The sequence below is a fragment of the Carassius carassius genome, chromosome 45 (assembly GCF_963082965.1).
Source record: "Carassius carassius chromosome 45, fCarCar2.1, whole genome shotgun sequence".
Classification (NCBI taxonomy): domain Eukaryota; kingdom Metazoa; phylum Chordata; class Actinopteri; order Cypriniformes; family Cyprinidae; genus Carassius; species Carassius carassius.
The window spans coordinates 21269767-21287750 of record NC_081799.1 but is presented as its reverse complement, the minus strand read 5'-3'; the positions used below and the strand labels follow the sequence as shown (position 1 = coordinate 21287750).

General features: G+C 35.8%; 1 protein-coding gene across 2 annotated transcripts; it reads right to left on the bottom strand.

Annotated features, from left to right (window-relative positions):
• Positions 1-5604: 5604 nt before the first annotated feature.
• ggt5b (gamma-glutamyltransferase 5b) lies at positions 5605-17660 on the bottom strand. Of its 2 annotated transcripts, XM_059539240.1 has the most exons (12): positions 17427-17659; positions 14098-14225; positions 13596-13691; positions 10903-11098; positions 9524-9675; positions 9254-9400; positions 9028-9161; positions 8448-8629; positions 7717-7808; positions 7527-7633; positions 6628-6738; positions 5605-6512 (listed from the first exon to the last, which is right to left on the bottom strand). In XM_059539240.1, exons 1-12 carry the CDS (start codon positions 17585-17587, stop codon positions 6366-6368), a joined length of 1653 nt encoding a protein of 550 aa, XP_059395223.1. In that variant the 5' UTR covers positions 17588-17659; the 3' UTR covers positions 5605-6365. The 2 variants fall into 2 exon arrangements, with proteins under 2 accessions (XP_059395223.1, XP_059395224.1); XM_059539241.1 differs by lacking the exon at positions 13596-13691 and having other exon boundaries at positions 17427-17660.
• Positions 17661-17984: the final 324 nt, after the last annotated feature.

The following is a 17984-nucleotide window of genomic DNA, read 5'->3' as shown; positions in this document are numbered from 1 at the left end:
TTTTTTTAAGAAAACAAGTAAATTTCTTAAAGAGACAAGTTTTTTTTTTTAAGGAATAGAATTAGTATAGATAGTGCTAAATTTAGAGGGTCAAATAAAGATACTACAACTAATATACTACACCCCAAACTAGTTTTGATGTCACCTGAGCACATTAACATACGGCAAATCATGAATGCACTCAACTGGTTTGGGAAATGTGCTTATGTCACATTGTTACATATTACTAAGTATATTTAAATTAGTTATTAAAAGCCATTTTTGCACTTTCATAGACCGTATAAAGGTAGGTTAGACGCTATAGGCTACTGAATTTAACATCAATGAAAACAACACTGTAATGGATATATTTACAGTTTTTAATAGCATGTGCTAAATATTTCCATAATGCACTTTCTAACTTTTAAAACCATTTTATGCTATTTTCAGTATGTTTTAAGCAATAAAATAATTTCTCACAGTCTCTTTTACTAAATTCCTGTCAAAAATTAAATACAGTGCTAGGCTACCTGACTGGACTTTCACTGACTGGCTGGATTAATAAAAATGTACTCAACTGATACATATGTAGGCTACATATGAAAATTTGGAAATGACGTTTGCGTAAACGTGTGTGTGTATTGGTGATAACTGATTTTTTTGACCGCATCAAAAAAAAAAAAAAAAAAAAAAAAGATTGTCTAGGCTACTTTATTATGTAATTTACAGATACGCCCCCAAATCTATGGAAGCACATGGGTAGCGATATTCAATTTGCAATGTAATATGCAAAATGACAATGTAATATGTAAAATGGCAATGCATTTCTGTATTTACATTTACATTTTCCAATACATTTGTGCAACATTTGGTGCAAAATGAAAATGAAAATTAAATTACATAATTTTCATTTGGCATTTCATACACCAGTTTTAATATGTAAAATGAATATTAATTTTAACGCTTTATAAGTTGCAAAATTAAAATGAAAATGTATTACAGAAACGATTAGATATGTATAACATGTTCAAGCAAAAACTGTGGCAAAATGATCATTTAAATGCTATTTTTCTTAAATGCATTAACACTTACAGTCAAGACACTTACGATTGCATTTTCATTCAGTGTCCCGCAATGAATGTAGCAAAATTCAATGTGCACATTGAAAATGCATTCCGAGCCGATCACGTGTCCGCCCCCTCCCGACACGTCAATCACTGCGTGAACAAGGCGGGGTTTTGCAGAAGGTCAGAGACTCAAATCTTAAGAAGGATTCAAGTGAGAGAACATGGACAAGACAGTTGGCCCGTGTACGTTTTGATCATTTCGGTTTATGGCTTCAATATTTCATTCGCACTTGTGGGCGGCGCTGAAACGCTGCTTTCATCTGATTGGTCGAATCGCTCCAGCTTCAGCTCGGTCTTTTAATTCTTTCAGCAGAATAAGAGTCAGTGCGAGTGAAGCACTGTAATGTCTGAAACCACCGCTCACTGTTAATTAGCATAATATTTGAATCAGATGATGCTGGCCACATAATTCGTGCTGCTGCGACTTGCAAGAGACCCCGTTAAATTATTTCTAGGTTATAGTATTGTATAAATATTGTCCCACTGATAAAAACAGTGCAAATAGTTCTGTCTCCTTGGATAACAGTGAAGTGGAAATAAATATAGTTAAATTTATGAAATAAAATAGGATTTCTTGGGAAGGTAAGTCTGGCCAGTTATACAGCAACACGAGTCAGACAAGTCTGAAGATCTGAGCTGAATTTGGTGAAACATTAAAGTTCTAGTCTGTGTCAGTTACTCTCGTAATAAATAATAATAATAATGTTACCCGTATTTTTCGGTATAAGCTGCATCAGTCCAAAAACACGTCATGACGAGGAAAAAAACATATATAAGTCGCATTTATTCAGAACCAAGAGAAAACATTACCGTCTACAGCCGCGAGAGGGCGATCTGGGGTAGGCCACAGGAGCAGCATAGAGCTAATTTTAATATTTTTATTTCAGAAATGTAACAATATTAATTTTTACAATTATTTATTAATGTCACACACACATACCTAGTGCCTTATGACTTAAAAGATGAGAGTGGTAAATGTTACAGACATGGAACTGTTCAGTCTATTATTGATTTTTATTTCCACTTCACTTTTATCCAAAGAGAGATAACTATTTGCACTGTATTTATCAGTGGGACAATATTCATACAATACTACAACCTAGAAATAATGTGCAGGTCTCAGCAGCACGAATTATGTGCCCAGCTACATCTGATTCAAATATTATGCTAATTAACAGTGAGCGGTGGTTTCAGACATTACAGGGCTTCACTCGCACTGACTCTTATTCTGCCTGAAAGAATCGAAAGACCGAGCTGAAGCTGGAGCGATTCGACCAATCAGATGAAAGCAGCGTTTCAGCGCCGCCCACAAGTGCGAATGTAATATTGAAGCCATAAACCGAAATGATCAAAACGTACACGGGCCAACTGTCTTGTCCATGTTCTCTCACTTGAATCCTCTTCTTGAGATTTGAGTCTCTGACCTTCTGCAAGCCCCGCCTTGTTCACGCAGTGATTGACGTGTCGGGAGGGGGCGGAGACGTGATCGGCTCGGAATGCATTTTCAATGTGCACATTGAATTTTGCTACATTCATTGCGGGACACTGAATGAAAATGCAATCGTAAGTAGAGGTCTGCACTCCCGCGGGAGTCCGCGGGACAAATTTTGAAAGGTCATTGCGGGCGCAGGCGGGATGATCCGGTGCACTTGCGGGTGCGGGCGGGAGGGATGATACGCTGCACTCCCGCAAATTAAATATTAGTGTAAAGTAAAATATATAAATGGTTAAAGTAGCGTTCATAATTTGTACTTGTGAGAGAGATTCTGTTTGTCAGCAATAAAAACGTTTTAAGCAATCTAAACTTGTGAATCAAGGAAATTATAGCATATTTTCAATTAAAAAAAGCAAAATTTAATAAATAAATTAAAAAGTTGAGTAATTTGCGTCACCGGATAGGCTACTGTCTGTAGTTGATCATTTCTATTGTAAAACAGTCAAATATTACATTTTTATCTACTTGCATTTTACCAGGCATTCGTTCGCTTCTTTAATCATTTTGACATTGATGAGCTAGACTGCTGAACTTTTAGTCATCCTAACAACAAACAGAGCATTGCGTAATGTAGTGCATCAGAGCAGCATCAAGAATATCAAGTGCGCAACGCTGCTCAACGCTGCAAAAAAGCACATCGCTTTAATGCAAAATGGAAAAATATAAATAAAACTGTAATATGCACATGATTAGGTAATCACGGCTGCTGTAATCTTATTCACATTTCTTTTTCTGATTAATTGTTTTGCTCTATGAGAGACACAATTTAACAAAATTATTCGGGGCTAAAAACGTCCTAGTGCCGCCCCTGATCCTGCCTGCCGTCTTGCGGGCATTTGCGGGCGGGAGCGGGACATAATATCACAGATGCGGGCGGGAGCGGGACTAAAAATGACAAATCTTTGCGGGAGCGGTACTAAACACTGCGGGAGCGGGCGGGAGCGGGAGCGGGACTGAAAATTGTGTCCCGCGCAGGTCTCTAATCGTAAGTGTCTTGACTGTGAGTGTTAATGCAATTAAGAAAAATGGTATTTAAATGATAATTTTGCCACAGTTTTTGCTTGAACATGTTATACATATCTAATAATTTCTGTAATACCTTTTCATTTTAATTTTGCAACTTATAAAGCATTAAAATTTGTTTTCATTTTACATATTAAAACTGGTGTATGAAATGGCAAATGAAAATTATGTCATTTAATTTTCATTTTGCACCAAACGTTGCACAAATGTATTGGAAAATGAAATGTAAATACAGAAATGCATTGCCATTTCACATATTGCATTGTCATTTTGCATATTACATTGCAAATTGAATATCGCTACCCATGTGCTTCCATACAAATCGGCAACATCGTCAGTCAAGCGTTTTAAGCGGGTGTATTTCTCGCTAGTGTAAACACGTGCCGTTGAGTCTCAGAGTATGGAAAACACTCACGAAAAACTAAAATATGACTGTTTTGTGCAAGAAACATCAGAAAGTGAGGTAAGAGTTATTATCTGTGATTAACCCGTGTTTAAAAAAATACAAATGAATTCATCCCTTTGTGTGCCTCCTGCCTCATAGTGGGAGTCGAGTGAATGAGGATCATTGCATGTTTTAATAATGCATATCTCTTCCCTCCAAAGGAAAGCCGTTTGCATTCAGCTTACTGAACACACATAAAACTGAATTTAATAACATTATGTCTTGTAAACTATAATGTCTCCCGTCTTCATTATTTATGCACAGTCTCATTTGAGCTTGTGCCTGGACAGTAAGGGCTAATGCTGAATCTGAACCATTTTCTTAAATAATAAAAGACAAATAAATACTCATTTAAAGACATTAGAAAGTATTTATTGTGATGTATATAAAAAAATTGAAATGCACTTAAATGCGATTCCGTTAATATGTCATATATCTGTAGTCCTCTGGTTCCGTCAACTTCAGTGTCAACAGCTCCATTAAACAATATAAAAATAGTAGTATAAAAGTAGAAAATATTGATGATTGAAGTTCAATCAACATATGACGCTGTTTATAAAAAATATAATTATGGAAAATATAAAAAATGCATATGAAAACTAGAAAATATTCACAAGTAAAAAAACAATAATTGCTAAAATAAAAAAAGTAATTGCAGTATCTCATTCAGTTTGATGACATTCACATTTCGAATTTCTTATAAAACAGTTTTTCCCAACATTTACAGTAACACCTTTAAAAATGGAATCTGTTCAGTAAGATGCAATTAGAAACATTGACCTCAAGTTAATTGCTGTTAGCTCTCATGAAATATTGCTGGATGATGTTAAGTGAATCTTTGTACATAATCTGAAAATGGCTATGATGACAGTTTTTGTACATAGCTAAACGATTTGGTTACAAAAAAAGTTACTTGACATTTCTATAATTACTGGCCAGGAAAAATAATAATAATACAGCTTCTCAAAAAAACACAACAACAACAACAGCAACAACTAGACCGATTCTGGGATGGAGTACGAGTTTCCTAATCGGAAATTAGACGTCAATGCCTTTCATAATTTTGATACCAGAGTTTCCGAGTTGGGGTCATAATCTTAAAACATGGTGGAGGGGACAACCATTGCTTCTGTCAAAGCTGTTCTCACAACAACTACATCCCTTTGTCTTGTCACTAAAGTAGTGTATTTATAGGCTATATATGAACAATCATTTGAAGCATATTGTATGTTTTATAAGCAGTGAAATAAGCACGTATTTGACCGAAATTCCATAATTGTCAGCAAACTGCATATTTGTAGTACAGTGTATGTTTACATGATTGTCAACCAATGGGATGCTACATTTTACTCTTTCTGACAAAAAAGCACTTGACTTCTCAAGGAAATGGGAAATTTCCGATAGCACAGGAAGGCAGCATTAATACAACAAGTGGCTACACTGGACTACAGACATTGTCGGGGACATTAAACGTCATCACACCAAACAGGAAATCGCATCTACTTTGTTTTTTTACACTGTCCTCCAACCGGTGTCCTCCGTTCACCGGTTGTTGATGTTAGTAAATGGCGTTTAAAAAACCGTGTCACAGTTCCTGCTGCCAGTGTAAATGCAACCGGGAAAACAGCTTGAGAGGGAAATTGTTTTTCTAGGAACGACCCTATTGGCTATTTCCAAAGTTCCTAGAACTACGCAGTGTGCAAGCACCTTTATACTTCTGGCGATTGTATTTAGGCTTCAAAATGCATAAAAGTTTATTTGTGAAGACGAACAAAATGTGTAAGAATCATAAGCTTTTGTTTGGCACAGAACTGATTTTCTGCAATTATCCAAAAGCAAGTGGAAAAATCCAATTGGGTTTCTGTCGAGGCTTTCTGGGTTGGCCTACAAAAATACATCTTTGCTGCAGCACTCTTTGTACGACAACTTGCCCCAACCTGAGATTTATGGTTTCAGATAAAATCTACCATCATTACACAGTTGACTCTATCCTAAATTAATGCCAGTGTGGTTTTTGAGATGCAATCCTTCCTCTGTGTGACAACTAGCCCCTGTCTCCCTGACAAAAAATATATTTACATACACTCAAATGTTACTGTAAGTTACTGTGAGTCCAACAAAAGTGGACATGGTCGGACAAATGCACACCATTGTGCACAATCAGTCCATATTTGAATTTATGGTGTCCACAGGCATCGCTGAAAGGGAGCGCTGACCCTTTGTTTCCACCCTCACTTCCTCCCAGGCCTGATGAATCACCAGTCTCTAACATCTGACGGCACAAACAGAGGCAGGGTCAGTATCCCGCTGACCTGCCTAGCTTCCTGGCGTCAGATATGGCGCTGATGCACTGTCCTTCTTTCGAGATGCCATTGACCACATTGAAAAATATGTTGTTGTTGTTCACAATGTGTCCTATCTTTTTCATTGCATTGATAGAAGACTGAGAAGAAGAAAATAACATATTACTACATAAGTCACTTTTAATTACCTTTTTTATGATATGATGATTATAATCAGTTACTATAATCAGCGGACCTACATTCCAAAGCACTTACATTGTCGTATCCTTGCTCAAACTGGACATTGTTTTTGGCATCCACAAATACTATTCTAGCAGCGATAGAGTCGTTAAGGTTCATCCCAAACCACAAGTGGTTCATAATGGACTGAAATAGGAAAAGAACAAAAGGATGTCCGTTAAAGAGGGTTTGTCAGGTTATTTTTCAGCAGGACATGCTGTCAACAACTACTGCATACAATAGTCTTTAATGCAGACAGTTTTATATTTAATGTTTTGAAACAAATGTTAATAAAACAGGATATCACTGTACTGCATTTGTGGCATGCTGTCGACAAGGTGAAGCTAAGAATTAGATTTTGGTAAAAGATTAAAAAAAAAAACATTTTAGATTGTAAGACTATGGACATGCAATAATGATAAAAAATGTATTATGTTAGAAAAAAATTAAAATCCAAATAACAATTTCAAGAATAGCCTTACATTTACACTAAAATAGGTTTTTTCAATAGGATATTTCTATACTGCATCTGTGGGATACTGGAAAATTTCCAAGTGCATTAACAAAAATATGAATTTAAAGTCAATACTTGTATTCTGATGATTTTCTGGGAGAAACAGGATTATTAGGTTTATAGAGGTGTAGCAAATAGTTATCATTTTTATAAAGATGACAAAAATAAACAATTTTGGACATCCAATACAGAGAAAATTAGGTTGGAAAACAAGTAGTTGATAAAAAAAAATAAGGATAAATAATTCAATAAACAGTTACTCTAATAACTTTAAATGACTACTAAATTAGAAGTATGAAATTGTTTGTAGGTGCAGTAGATCAAAAATATTTAGTGCTGGTCGGCTAAGGCTGTGTACTTCATAAAATAGGCTGAACACTGATAACCCCAAATAACTTATTTCAAATGAAGTTTGACTCACCAGCGCCATGGCTGTGGTGATAAAACTTCCTCCTGATCCACCAATCACTACAGTCTTCTCCTGGGACTGCAGGATGGTAGGAGCCATGGAGGAGGGAGGCTGCTCGCCTGGAGAGAGAAAAACAATATAGTGACAAGACGTTTCAAGACATACAAAATGTAAGAAGATATATTTGGTGAAGGATCTTCACCTGGTGTGACAGAATCTGCTCGGCCGCAGAAGTCAGCTAACTCGTTGTTGAGGATGATACCCGTTTTAGGAGAGAAAATGGTTGACCCAAACCTGAAGATTTAAAGATATTAGTTTTCAGAAATATTAGAGGATTTATTCTTTAATTTATAATATTTTTAAATGTGTAATGATTTTATTAATAATATTGTTTCTTTAAAAAAATATTACAGGATATCTAAATTGGAGTGTCTATATACACTAAGTGCAAACTTACACTAACTCTGCCCACCAGCACGTGGTTGGGTTAGTCAACACTAAAAAGATGATTACTGAACAATAGCTCCAGTGGCGTAGATGGTTAAGTGTATGCCATTTATTGTCTTTTTGACACGATCACCATGAGTTCGAATCGGTCTTTTGCTGACCTTTTCTTTCTCCATTTTTAAATCTCGTGTTATCGTATATCTCATATTAGTATTGGGCAGGGTTAGTGTAGGTGTAGCGAGGGCTTTATTGTCCCAGTAAAGTGGCGTCCATTTAATAATTTGAATTTAAATTACAATTTGCCCTCAATACATTCTTATTGCAGGCCGTTTTATAAAGTACCGCAACACTGAGGTGCAGTTGACTGCTGCTACCTGCAATAAGTAGTATACATAGCAGAAAATCCTGATATTTTAACATAGTGTAACTAGGATGTATTACACACATTAAGATGTCTGCTGGGCATATGCTGTAAATGTATCTCACATGTGGTTGATGGTGCTGGTGACTGACACAGCAGTGCCATCTGCTGCCATCACTGAAACATGTGTGGTGCCAACACGGTCGACTGACGGAGTGATGTTGTAGTAAGAAGCGTCGTGTGTGGAGCCGTCCGTGATCAAAGCCCTGATATGCTCAATGAACTTCTCATCTTTGATGTGCTCCATCTGCATTAACAGGGCACAAGAAAAACATGAATAAATCTAGTATACTTCCCAGACAAATTAATTCAGTTTTTCATTATTTGCCTTTTTTTGGAATTATTAATGATGTTTCTTAACGAAATCAAACCTCTTTGAATGCATGCTTCGTTAACAAAAAGTTGATTTCATTGCAAATATTAATTGCTTGCATTTGTGTGGCCTTCATGAGAAATAACATCCGGCCTTTCATAGTACTTACTCAACCCTGCACTTGACATCTAATGATATTATGCTTACTACTGCCAAAAAATAGCAAATACAATGAAATTAAGCACATGCTAAACTCTGCTGTTGTGTAATTTTCAAACGAATGTTCCAGACAGAAAATCAAGGCAGTATGGTAAATTAAGCTGTATCCATACATTTTTTCTGGAGCTGAAGTTGGGGTCTTTGAGGTTCTGCTTTTGTCCATTTGCAAACTTAACAGCCTCAAGGAACCGATGCAAATTCAAGGTTTTCTGGTGCCCTTGGTTAGAGGCTGGAGAAAGCCTGAATCCTGAGGAAATCAATGGGAGGTTTAATAGTTAGAAGTAAGAACTGGTTCAGTATAGCAGGCAAAGTTGATGGTCTTTTGTGATCTACTCCTACCATGCATTAGTTTGAGGATAAAGCTGAGTATCGCTCCCCCTGCCGGTGGAGGAGGGATGTGCATCTTGTAATCACCAAGTTGGACTGACCACGCGTCACTGACTCTGACCTGAAAAGTGCTCAGATCTTCTAATGATAACACTCCATCTGGAAAAGCCAAAAGTAAACTGTGTAAACAAGCACACCTGCCAAAAACAGTGTATTTCGAAAGCACTACATCGATTCTGATTACAGTGAATGCCGTTTATATACTGTACAAACAGTTTGTACTTCTCTCTTTTACATCCTGTATCAAGTCCTTGGCGATTTTTCCAGTGTAAAAGGCATTGGCTCCTTCTTTGGAGATAGTTTCCATGGTTTCTGCCAGCCGAGGGAACTTAAGGATGTCCCTTACAACCATGTTGTTCTTGTAGAACAGTTCACTATAGAAAGAAATAAGCTCATAAAACCAGACAGAAAGCAACTCAAGAAACATAAGCCAGTAAGGTGAAACAAAATGTGATGAAACTTGCCAAGAACATGTCTGGGTCATATTTCACCCCAAAACAATGAAAAAAAAAAAAACTGAAAAAATCGTGGTATTATTTCTTGTAATGCCTATATTGCTGAATAATATATATGTGCTCACCAGGGCTGCATTAATTTGAGAAAAAAAACAGTCTTAAAATGTCATAGTGTCCAGTTCCTTTAACATTTTAAAATAACGGCATTACATTTATTCCCATGAGATAGCGATGATGAATTCTGTGCCGTTTAATATTCTTGTTTAAAAACCAGCTTTTCTAGAACTATATGTGATCCTGGACCACAAAACCTTTTTGAAAACAATTTGAAATTGAGATTTATACATCATCTGAATAAATAGGCTTCCCATTGATGTATGGTTTGTTAGGATAGGACAATATTTAGCTGAGATACATCTATTTGAAAATCTGGAATATGAGGGTGCAAAAAAATCTAAATATTGAGAAAATCGCCTTTAAAGTTGTCCAAATGAAGTTCTTAGCAATGAATATTATTGATCAAAAATTATGTTTTGATATTTATTGTAGGAAATTTACAAAATACAGTATCTTCATGAAACATGATCCTTACTTATTAATATTCTAATGATTTTTGGCATAAAAGAAAAATCATTTTGACCCATGTATTTTTTGCTATTTCTTCAAATTTACCAGTGCTACTTATGACTGGTTTTGTGGTCCATTTATTTTAAATAGAAATCTTTAGTAAATGATTATACATATCTTCACTGTAACTTCTTATGGATTTAATCCATCCTTGCTAAATAAAAGTATTGACTATTTTCAAAAAACATTATTACACACATATTTAGTGAGTAACAGTGTATAATTCAGCAAATTATGTTTTACATTAGACAGAAAATGGAATTTAATAGAAAACTGAAGCTGCTTTGATTCCTGCAGCAGAAAGTGTCTTATTACACAACAATGAAGAGCACTTATATTTCTTGCCATTTGCCTGCGGCTAAGTCATAACCTACTTGTTGGACATTGATCGTTAAGAATTCTCGTCAAGGTTGATCATACTTATGCCCTTAAATAATATTATTACATTGAGATGTCAGTCATAACAAATAATGGTGTAGATGATAGTGTCTATGTGTTTGTTTGGAGAAGATACATTACCAGAGTTCAGTGCTATTAATCAGTTTTTTAATTAAACCATAATCCAAGAATTTAGCAAGGTAGGCTGGCATGGGGAAGCCCTCTCGTGCCAGCTTGATGGACGGCTCGAATAGTTTGGCCCAGGGCAGCTTTCCATACAACTGATGAGCTTTTTCATAGCCGCGGAGTTCTCCTGGTACACCTATCCAGTGACTTCCTGGTAGATGCATGGACAAATACAGCATAAAATGGTTACTTGAAGTACAAAATTGTTCACAGGAATAAAATAAATTTAAAATATATTCTAATATTTTTGGTCAAATAAATGCATTAACAATAGGTACTGTGTGCATAAAACATTTTGAAAAACTTTATTTTTTAATTTTCTGAAAATCATTTATAGGATGTTGTGCGTTTTGTTTCTCACTGTGTTGTTAGGCTGTTAGTTATATTTAAATCCCTAATCTTGAGCTTTTCCCTAACCAGAAAAGCCCTTTTTAAAGGAACACTGTACACTGCCAAATCAGATTATTTCTAGATTATTTGTTTTCAGTGGACATTATTGCATTACACAGAACAACAAAGCGAGTTTCGTTCTTATCCAAGTTACATAAACTATTGCTTTTGGGGGGAAAATGAATCTCTCATCTATGAAGTAAAAATATGACAGAAAGTGGTCATAATTAGACATGCTTTTGTATGCATGAACAGTGTGTGAATATTTAGGCAACTACACTAAATTTATCAACGGTGTAGAATTTAATCAAATCTGGCTTTCTGTAGTGATGCAATGGATCACAAAACTCACAGTTCAGATCATATTACGGATTTTGAGTCATGGATCAGATCATTTTCTGATCAGCAAAAAAATAAAAAAAGCTTTCTTTAAAGGGATAGTTCACCCAAAAATTATGATTTTATGTTTATCTGCCTACCCCTAGAGCCTACAAGATGTAAGTGACTTTGTTTCTTCAGTAGAACACAAACAAAGATGTTTAACTAAAACCTTTGCAGTCTTTCAGTCTTATAATGGAAGAGAATGGGAATCAAGGCTTTGAGAGTTAAAAAAAAATGGACCATTCACACTCTATTTACAATCTCAATTAGGAGTGTGAATGGTCTATTTGAGAGATAGGTGGCATGTCTGCGATTCGCCGCAAAGCAAGAAGAAGAAGAAGAAGACACGCCAGACGCCGGCTGAAAACGAAGACGCAAATGTGTTCAAGACAGTTCAGACACTGCAGTGAATCAGAGGTAAAAAAAACAATATAAATACTGTTCAGTTTCTTGCACAGACTGATCGTTTTGTATCTTTACATATCAATGTATCGTTATGAGACGCAGGGTTTAATTTGGTTTTGTTTGAGTATGTTTCTTTGCCTTTTTTAAAGCGTGATTCCCAATCATTTACATTATATGACTGACAGACTGCAAAGGTTTTAGTTAAAATTCTTTGTTTGTGTACTACTGAAGAAACAAAGTTACCTACATCTTGGATGCCCTGGGGGTAAGCAGATAAACATCAAATTTTCATTTTTGGGTGAACTATCCCTTTAAGTACTTCTATACCACAGCAAAAACTACTAGCTTAACTAATAAAGTTAGTAATAAAACAAGAAAAATTACACAAATAACAAGCATAGAGGAATAAAACAAAACACAGTTACAAATAAAGGCAGTAACAGTAGCATTCAGGTGCGGAAATGTAATAATTAATTGTAAAATAACACTAGTGCTCACTGCACAAGTTAAATACGGATTAATTTTTGTTAGAGCTGTGGTATTTGATTAGGAGACATAAACTGGTATTTATTGACTGCTGTCTCTTTAAGACCAAGTCCACAGACCTAATACTGACACACATCCGTTTCTTTTCTCAGCTGTTCATGTTCACTTAAGACATAACCGACTGTGTTTACTAGAATACTTTCCAAAACGGTTATTTTAACATAACTTTGTGTGTATGTTAAAGAGAAATCAATTCACCATTCAAACGGTCTCTCTCTCTCTGCATATGTGTGGCAGTGGCTGAGTGCACAGAAAACAGCGTGCGAGTTTAAATTGCTTGAATGTGTAAACTGGCAAGACAAAACATGTGCAAATGATAAACTCTATGATGGTTAAACTTAACAGTTAATCCGCGAATCACATGCGTGCCGAACCGTGCAGCCTGATCCATATGGATCATGGATTATCTACGATCCATTGCACCCCTAGCATTCTGGGTAAATATATTTGGCAATAATGACTTTTAATGACATTTTAACAGTCTAGGAAGTACATTTAAGATTAAGAAAATAGCAAAACAATTCCACTTAAGTACATAATTCCTCTTAAGACAGAATTCCCCCATCCTACGCACAATGTCCCATTGTACTTCTAGATTTCCAAACGGCATGTTTCTGAAAAAAATGTGTCATTGTTTACTCAAGCCACTTATCATTTTCCTTCTTCCGTGAGACCCAAAAACTGAATGTTCATACTTGTTTTTCCACACAATTAAATTGAATGGTGATTCACTGTATACAGTTAAACTACAAAAAAAGAGACAAAAATCACCAGTTTTTACTGGAAGAAAGAAATGTTGGGTTGGACTGACAGAGGTTGAATACATGATGTAATGTTGGGTGAACTTATGGTTGATTTTAACTTCCTGTCTAAATGAGAGGCCAATGAGGGATAATTTACACTGCTTTCATGCGTAAAAGCTTTACCTGCAGCAATTTGAAAGGTTTTCGGACACTTATTCAGCAGATCTGCTTGGACACCTTTTGGGACTGTTTCTCTTGAGCTGATGATTTTCACTTTGCCTTGAAAAACAGAGGACTACAGTATGTAAATTGGGTTTATGCAGATAAAAAAAAAAAAAAGCATTATCCATCCTTGTTATTTACGTCGTGTTATATTTTTGGTCTCTTTAAAAACACTGTTTAAACAAAAAAACTAACAGGTCAGTCCACATTTCCATAACTTTTTTTTTTAACTCAATGAACTGTACCAATGAAATCTAGATTATACTTGTAGAATTATGAGTCATAGTAAAAATAAAGTAAATGACATGTTCTGAATTGTTCATGTGAAGGGAAATAAAGAAATGTTGGTTTGAAATGAGACTTTGCATCACCTCAATCACAAGATCCAAACAAACAACCATAATATACAAATGTACTTATATAGTGCATTTTACGCTACCACAATATATATTCCTAGTCATACCTGTTTTGTCCATAATGGTAAAGATGGCCCCTCCACCCAAACCCATGCTCTGTGGGTTGACCAAACTAGTGCAGAGTAGAGCTGCGATAGCTGCATCCACCGCTGAGCCCCCCTCAAGCAGCATGTCCCTGCGAACAGAAAACATGTCTCATAAATTTAGCATTGGGTTACAACTAGTGCATTAAGTTCAAATTGCTAAATATGCATACTGCAATAATGAAAATTATAAGATGTATTTTTATTGAGCATTAATTAAATTCTGTTCAACAAATAGACTTGACAATTTAAGTTATAATTTTTTGCATTTAAGTACTGCGAATTCATTGTATCATATTTCAGTATTGAGAGTATGAGTAAATGAGCTTTAATGTCAATGTAAAAACACAAACCAACTCTTAAGATTAACTGTTTTACAACATACTTCCTTTAAAAATTTTAATATTTGTGAGTCTAAAAATGATCTCTGCATTCAAATGTTTTTTAAAAAACCAACAACATTAAAAACATGGTGCTTTGGGGTATGACATTCACGAACACATTTGCTACAGATAAATCCCAGTTTCTTTACATGTTTGCTTCAATGTGAAAAATGAAAATCTTGAGGCAAGTCTGAGCCAGAGAAGTGATATCCGAGAGCTCATTGAACCTTAAGGAGTTCCAGCCTTCTCACACACACACACACACACACACACACAAACAATCGGGCAGAATTCAGAAAATTCCTGCTTTCTAGAAGATCCGTTTTTTTGCACTCTTATTTTTTTAACACAATATGGGTGGTTGGGTCTCTGCATAATGGGGTCATACACCACAAAGGATGATCTCAAATGTCTGATTTGGCAGGATGTCCTGACCTGATAAAAGGAAATGTGAGATCTTTCAAAGGCAGGCATGGAATAAATCAAACATCTGAAACGTCAGAAAACTTCTTATAGAATACCACAGTCTTTATATCAGTGTTGAGTGGTATGACAATGACCATCAATCACATAATGATGTATCACTCATATTCAAGATTATCAATATTACTTGAAAGTGTATCATCAGATTGTGATGGTACGTGCATTTATGAAGTCAACAATGCTGTTAAGACGACATTTCAGTTATTGTTAAATCTGAAAGTTGAGATTAAAGATTAGATCAGTGTTACAGTGTCAAGCGGTAATTTTACAGTGCAAATGTCAAGAAAGGAAATTCCCACAGGAAAAACATTACAAAATTCCCTTTAATATCACAATTTTTTTGTCCTAGATAGCAAAGAGAACAAATGGAGGGCAAATTCCATTCTTACAAATGCCAATTATGGTCTGAACAAATGAAGCCTTGTTGTTCCAGGACTGTAAACCTCCCTGTTCTTCAGTAAAGAAACATTAGTGTGCTTATTTAAGTCTACATGAACAAACTATGCTTTAACCGTGAGAAGGTCGAGAGCTGTAGTCCCAACCAGTGTTAGGCATAATGAATAGATGTAAAGTCCCAACCAGTGTTAGGCATAATGAATAGATGTAAAATGAGTTACGTAATCAGATTACTTTTTAAAGTAACTATAGTTATGCAGTACTTTTTAAATTAGAAGCAGATATTGGAGTTACTTTTTCAAATTAGTAACTCCAGTTTGTTTTCCCATGTATCTCTCCTGAGAGAAATCAGGAGTAAGTGCAGAGGCATTGTGCATGCTGTGTGAATAATATGATGCTTACTATATTTCTAGACTAAATATGAATACATATTTACTCATCTTACCTGCATAAAAACAGATTCAGTATTACTCAAAGTGAATAACAACAGTCACATGCAAACTCAGAATATTATACAAACCTGGAATAATTAAATGTTAAATAAGATTGATATATTTAATCCCATTTTTTATTAACCAATGTCTATACTGACCCTCGATGAACCAATTTAACCATACCAAGCAAAAATGACACATTTGGGTTTAATTTTTGTTATTGTTAAATAGTGTTGAAGTTTCTTGTATGCTTCATATTCTTCACACAATTTGTTTTTACTGCACCCTCTACTGTACAGACATGAATTTACATTTCAATCAGCCTCAAGCAAGCCCTGTCCAGATTTAAAAGAAATTAAAAAGTAACAGAATGCATTACTTTCCATAAAAAGTAACATTAGTTATTTTTTTAGGGGGCAACACAATATTGTAATGCATTACTTTTAAAAGTATCTTTCCCCAACACTGGTCCTAAACGTATGATTTGTGGATGTTTATTTGAACTATGCTTTCAGGAAACACTAAATCGTTGAACTACAGTATCTATCTATCTATATTGTCTTAATGAGCCCATCCTTGTAGGGGTTGAATACTGATGAACAGTATTATTTTATATAAAGCAGGCAAGTGAGAAACAATCTCTGTTAGATACTGATGTGCCAAACTCTGGGTAACAACAGTGTTGTGTTGTGTTGCTGTGGAGATGCAATGTTCTTTACTTCTTTCACATTCAGATGTTGTTTTGTTCGACAAAATGAGTCCCAAGTATCACATGACATTAGTCCAAAAGAGGAAAAGTACCTCCTCTATCCAGGATATGCCAGGAAGCCATACCTAACTCCTCTCTCTATCCTTTTTCTGCAGGTTAAATTGTGACCCCACAGATGAAGTTCTTTGAAATGCAGTCATAAAAGACTTCACACAGTGAACAAGGAAACACACTGTACATTTGGCACAAACTGCAGGAAACAAGGACGGGGGACATGAAATGTGCCAATCTAAGAGTATGACTTCAAGGTAGGTGTTTGTGAAGCTTGTTGATCCAGCTTTGACTGGCAGGAGGTCTTGGCTGTCACTAATGTCAAGGCACTTATCAGTGCTCCGAACAAAATATTTTGGATATGGTTTTGTTCAGCATCACTCAGGTTTTAAATGGTTGCATAAAATATTTAACACAATGCACAGAATGTAAACAATATTGTATGTACACACAATAGTCTGGAGAGACTCATTCTACATTCAACTTTTTTCCGACGTAATAGTTATTCCAAATCTATCAGATTAATCAGTACAAGTGTATCCAAACTCAAGTGTGTCACCATATGTTCAGCGCTGCATTATCTAATCTCTTAAACTGATTATCTCTCTACATTTTGCTCGTTGTTTATCACTGTTTGAAATAATATCATGCGTCTTCATATTAAACACATAAAACAAACTGTGCCAACAGCTTATTAAAACAATTCCTGTAGACGATTCGGTTGTAGCTATGCCATGCAATTTAATTGTCTTAACTTGCACTGCGGCTGTATTGTATTGAACTGAAAGTAAGCGTGGCGTCAGTCAGATTTTAATTCGCATAACTCGCATGTCTTACCTGCCGATGTCGGAGCACCTGGAAGAGTCCGCAGAAACAGCAGCGTGCGTAAACGCGCATCTCTGTTTGGTGGCTAAAATGATGCAAATGCAGATAATCACAACAGAGCACACTAAAGCGAGTATGCAGAAGCAGCAGCGTCTCGACTGAGATTTGGCCATGCTTTGATCAGCGCGCGTTCAGCAGGTAGAATGAGACGCGCGCGCTGCTCACTGACTTTTTTAATGTCGGGGCGGAGAGGAGGCGCGCGACTGAGTGACTTTAGGACGCACTTAAACAGAAACGAGATGGTTAACGTCATATACTTACTTGAGAAAGTACAAATAAGTAACTGTTCAGAGAAGTCAGTTTGAAAACGAAAACATGAAACAAGTCAGGACAGAAGTGAATAACTGTAGGCTACTGTGACTTTAATGAAGCCCATCGCCCCTTGCTGTTATAAAACGGCGCCTAATGAAATCCGGTTTTTTAAAGTTTTATAATTTTTTACAGTTAGGTTTTTATGTTTAATTATTCAGATGAGAGAGAACAATTCTTCCGCTAGTTAATAGGCTACAG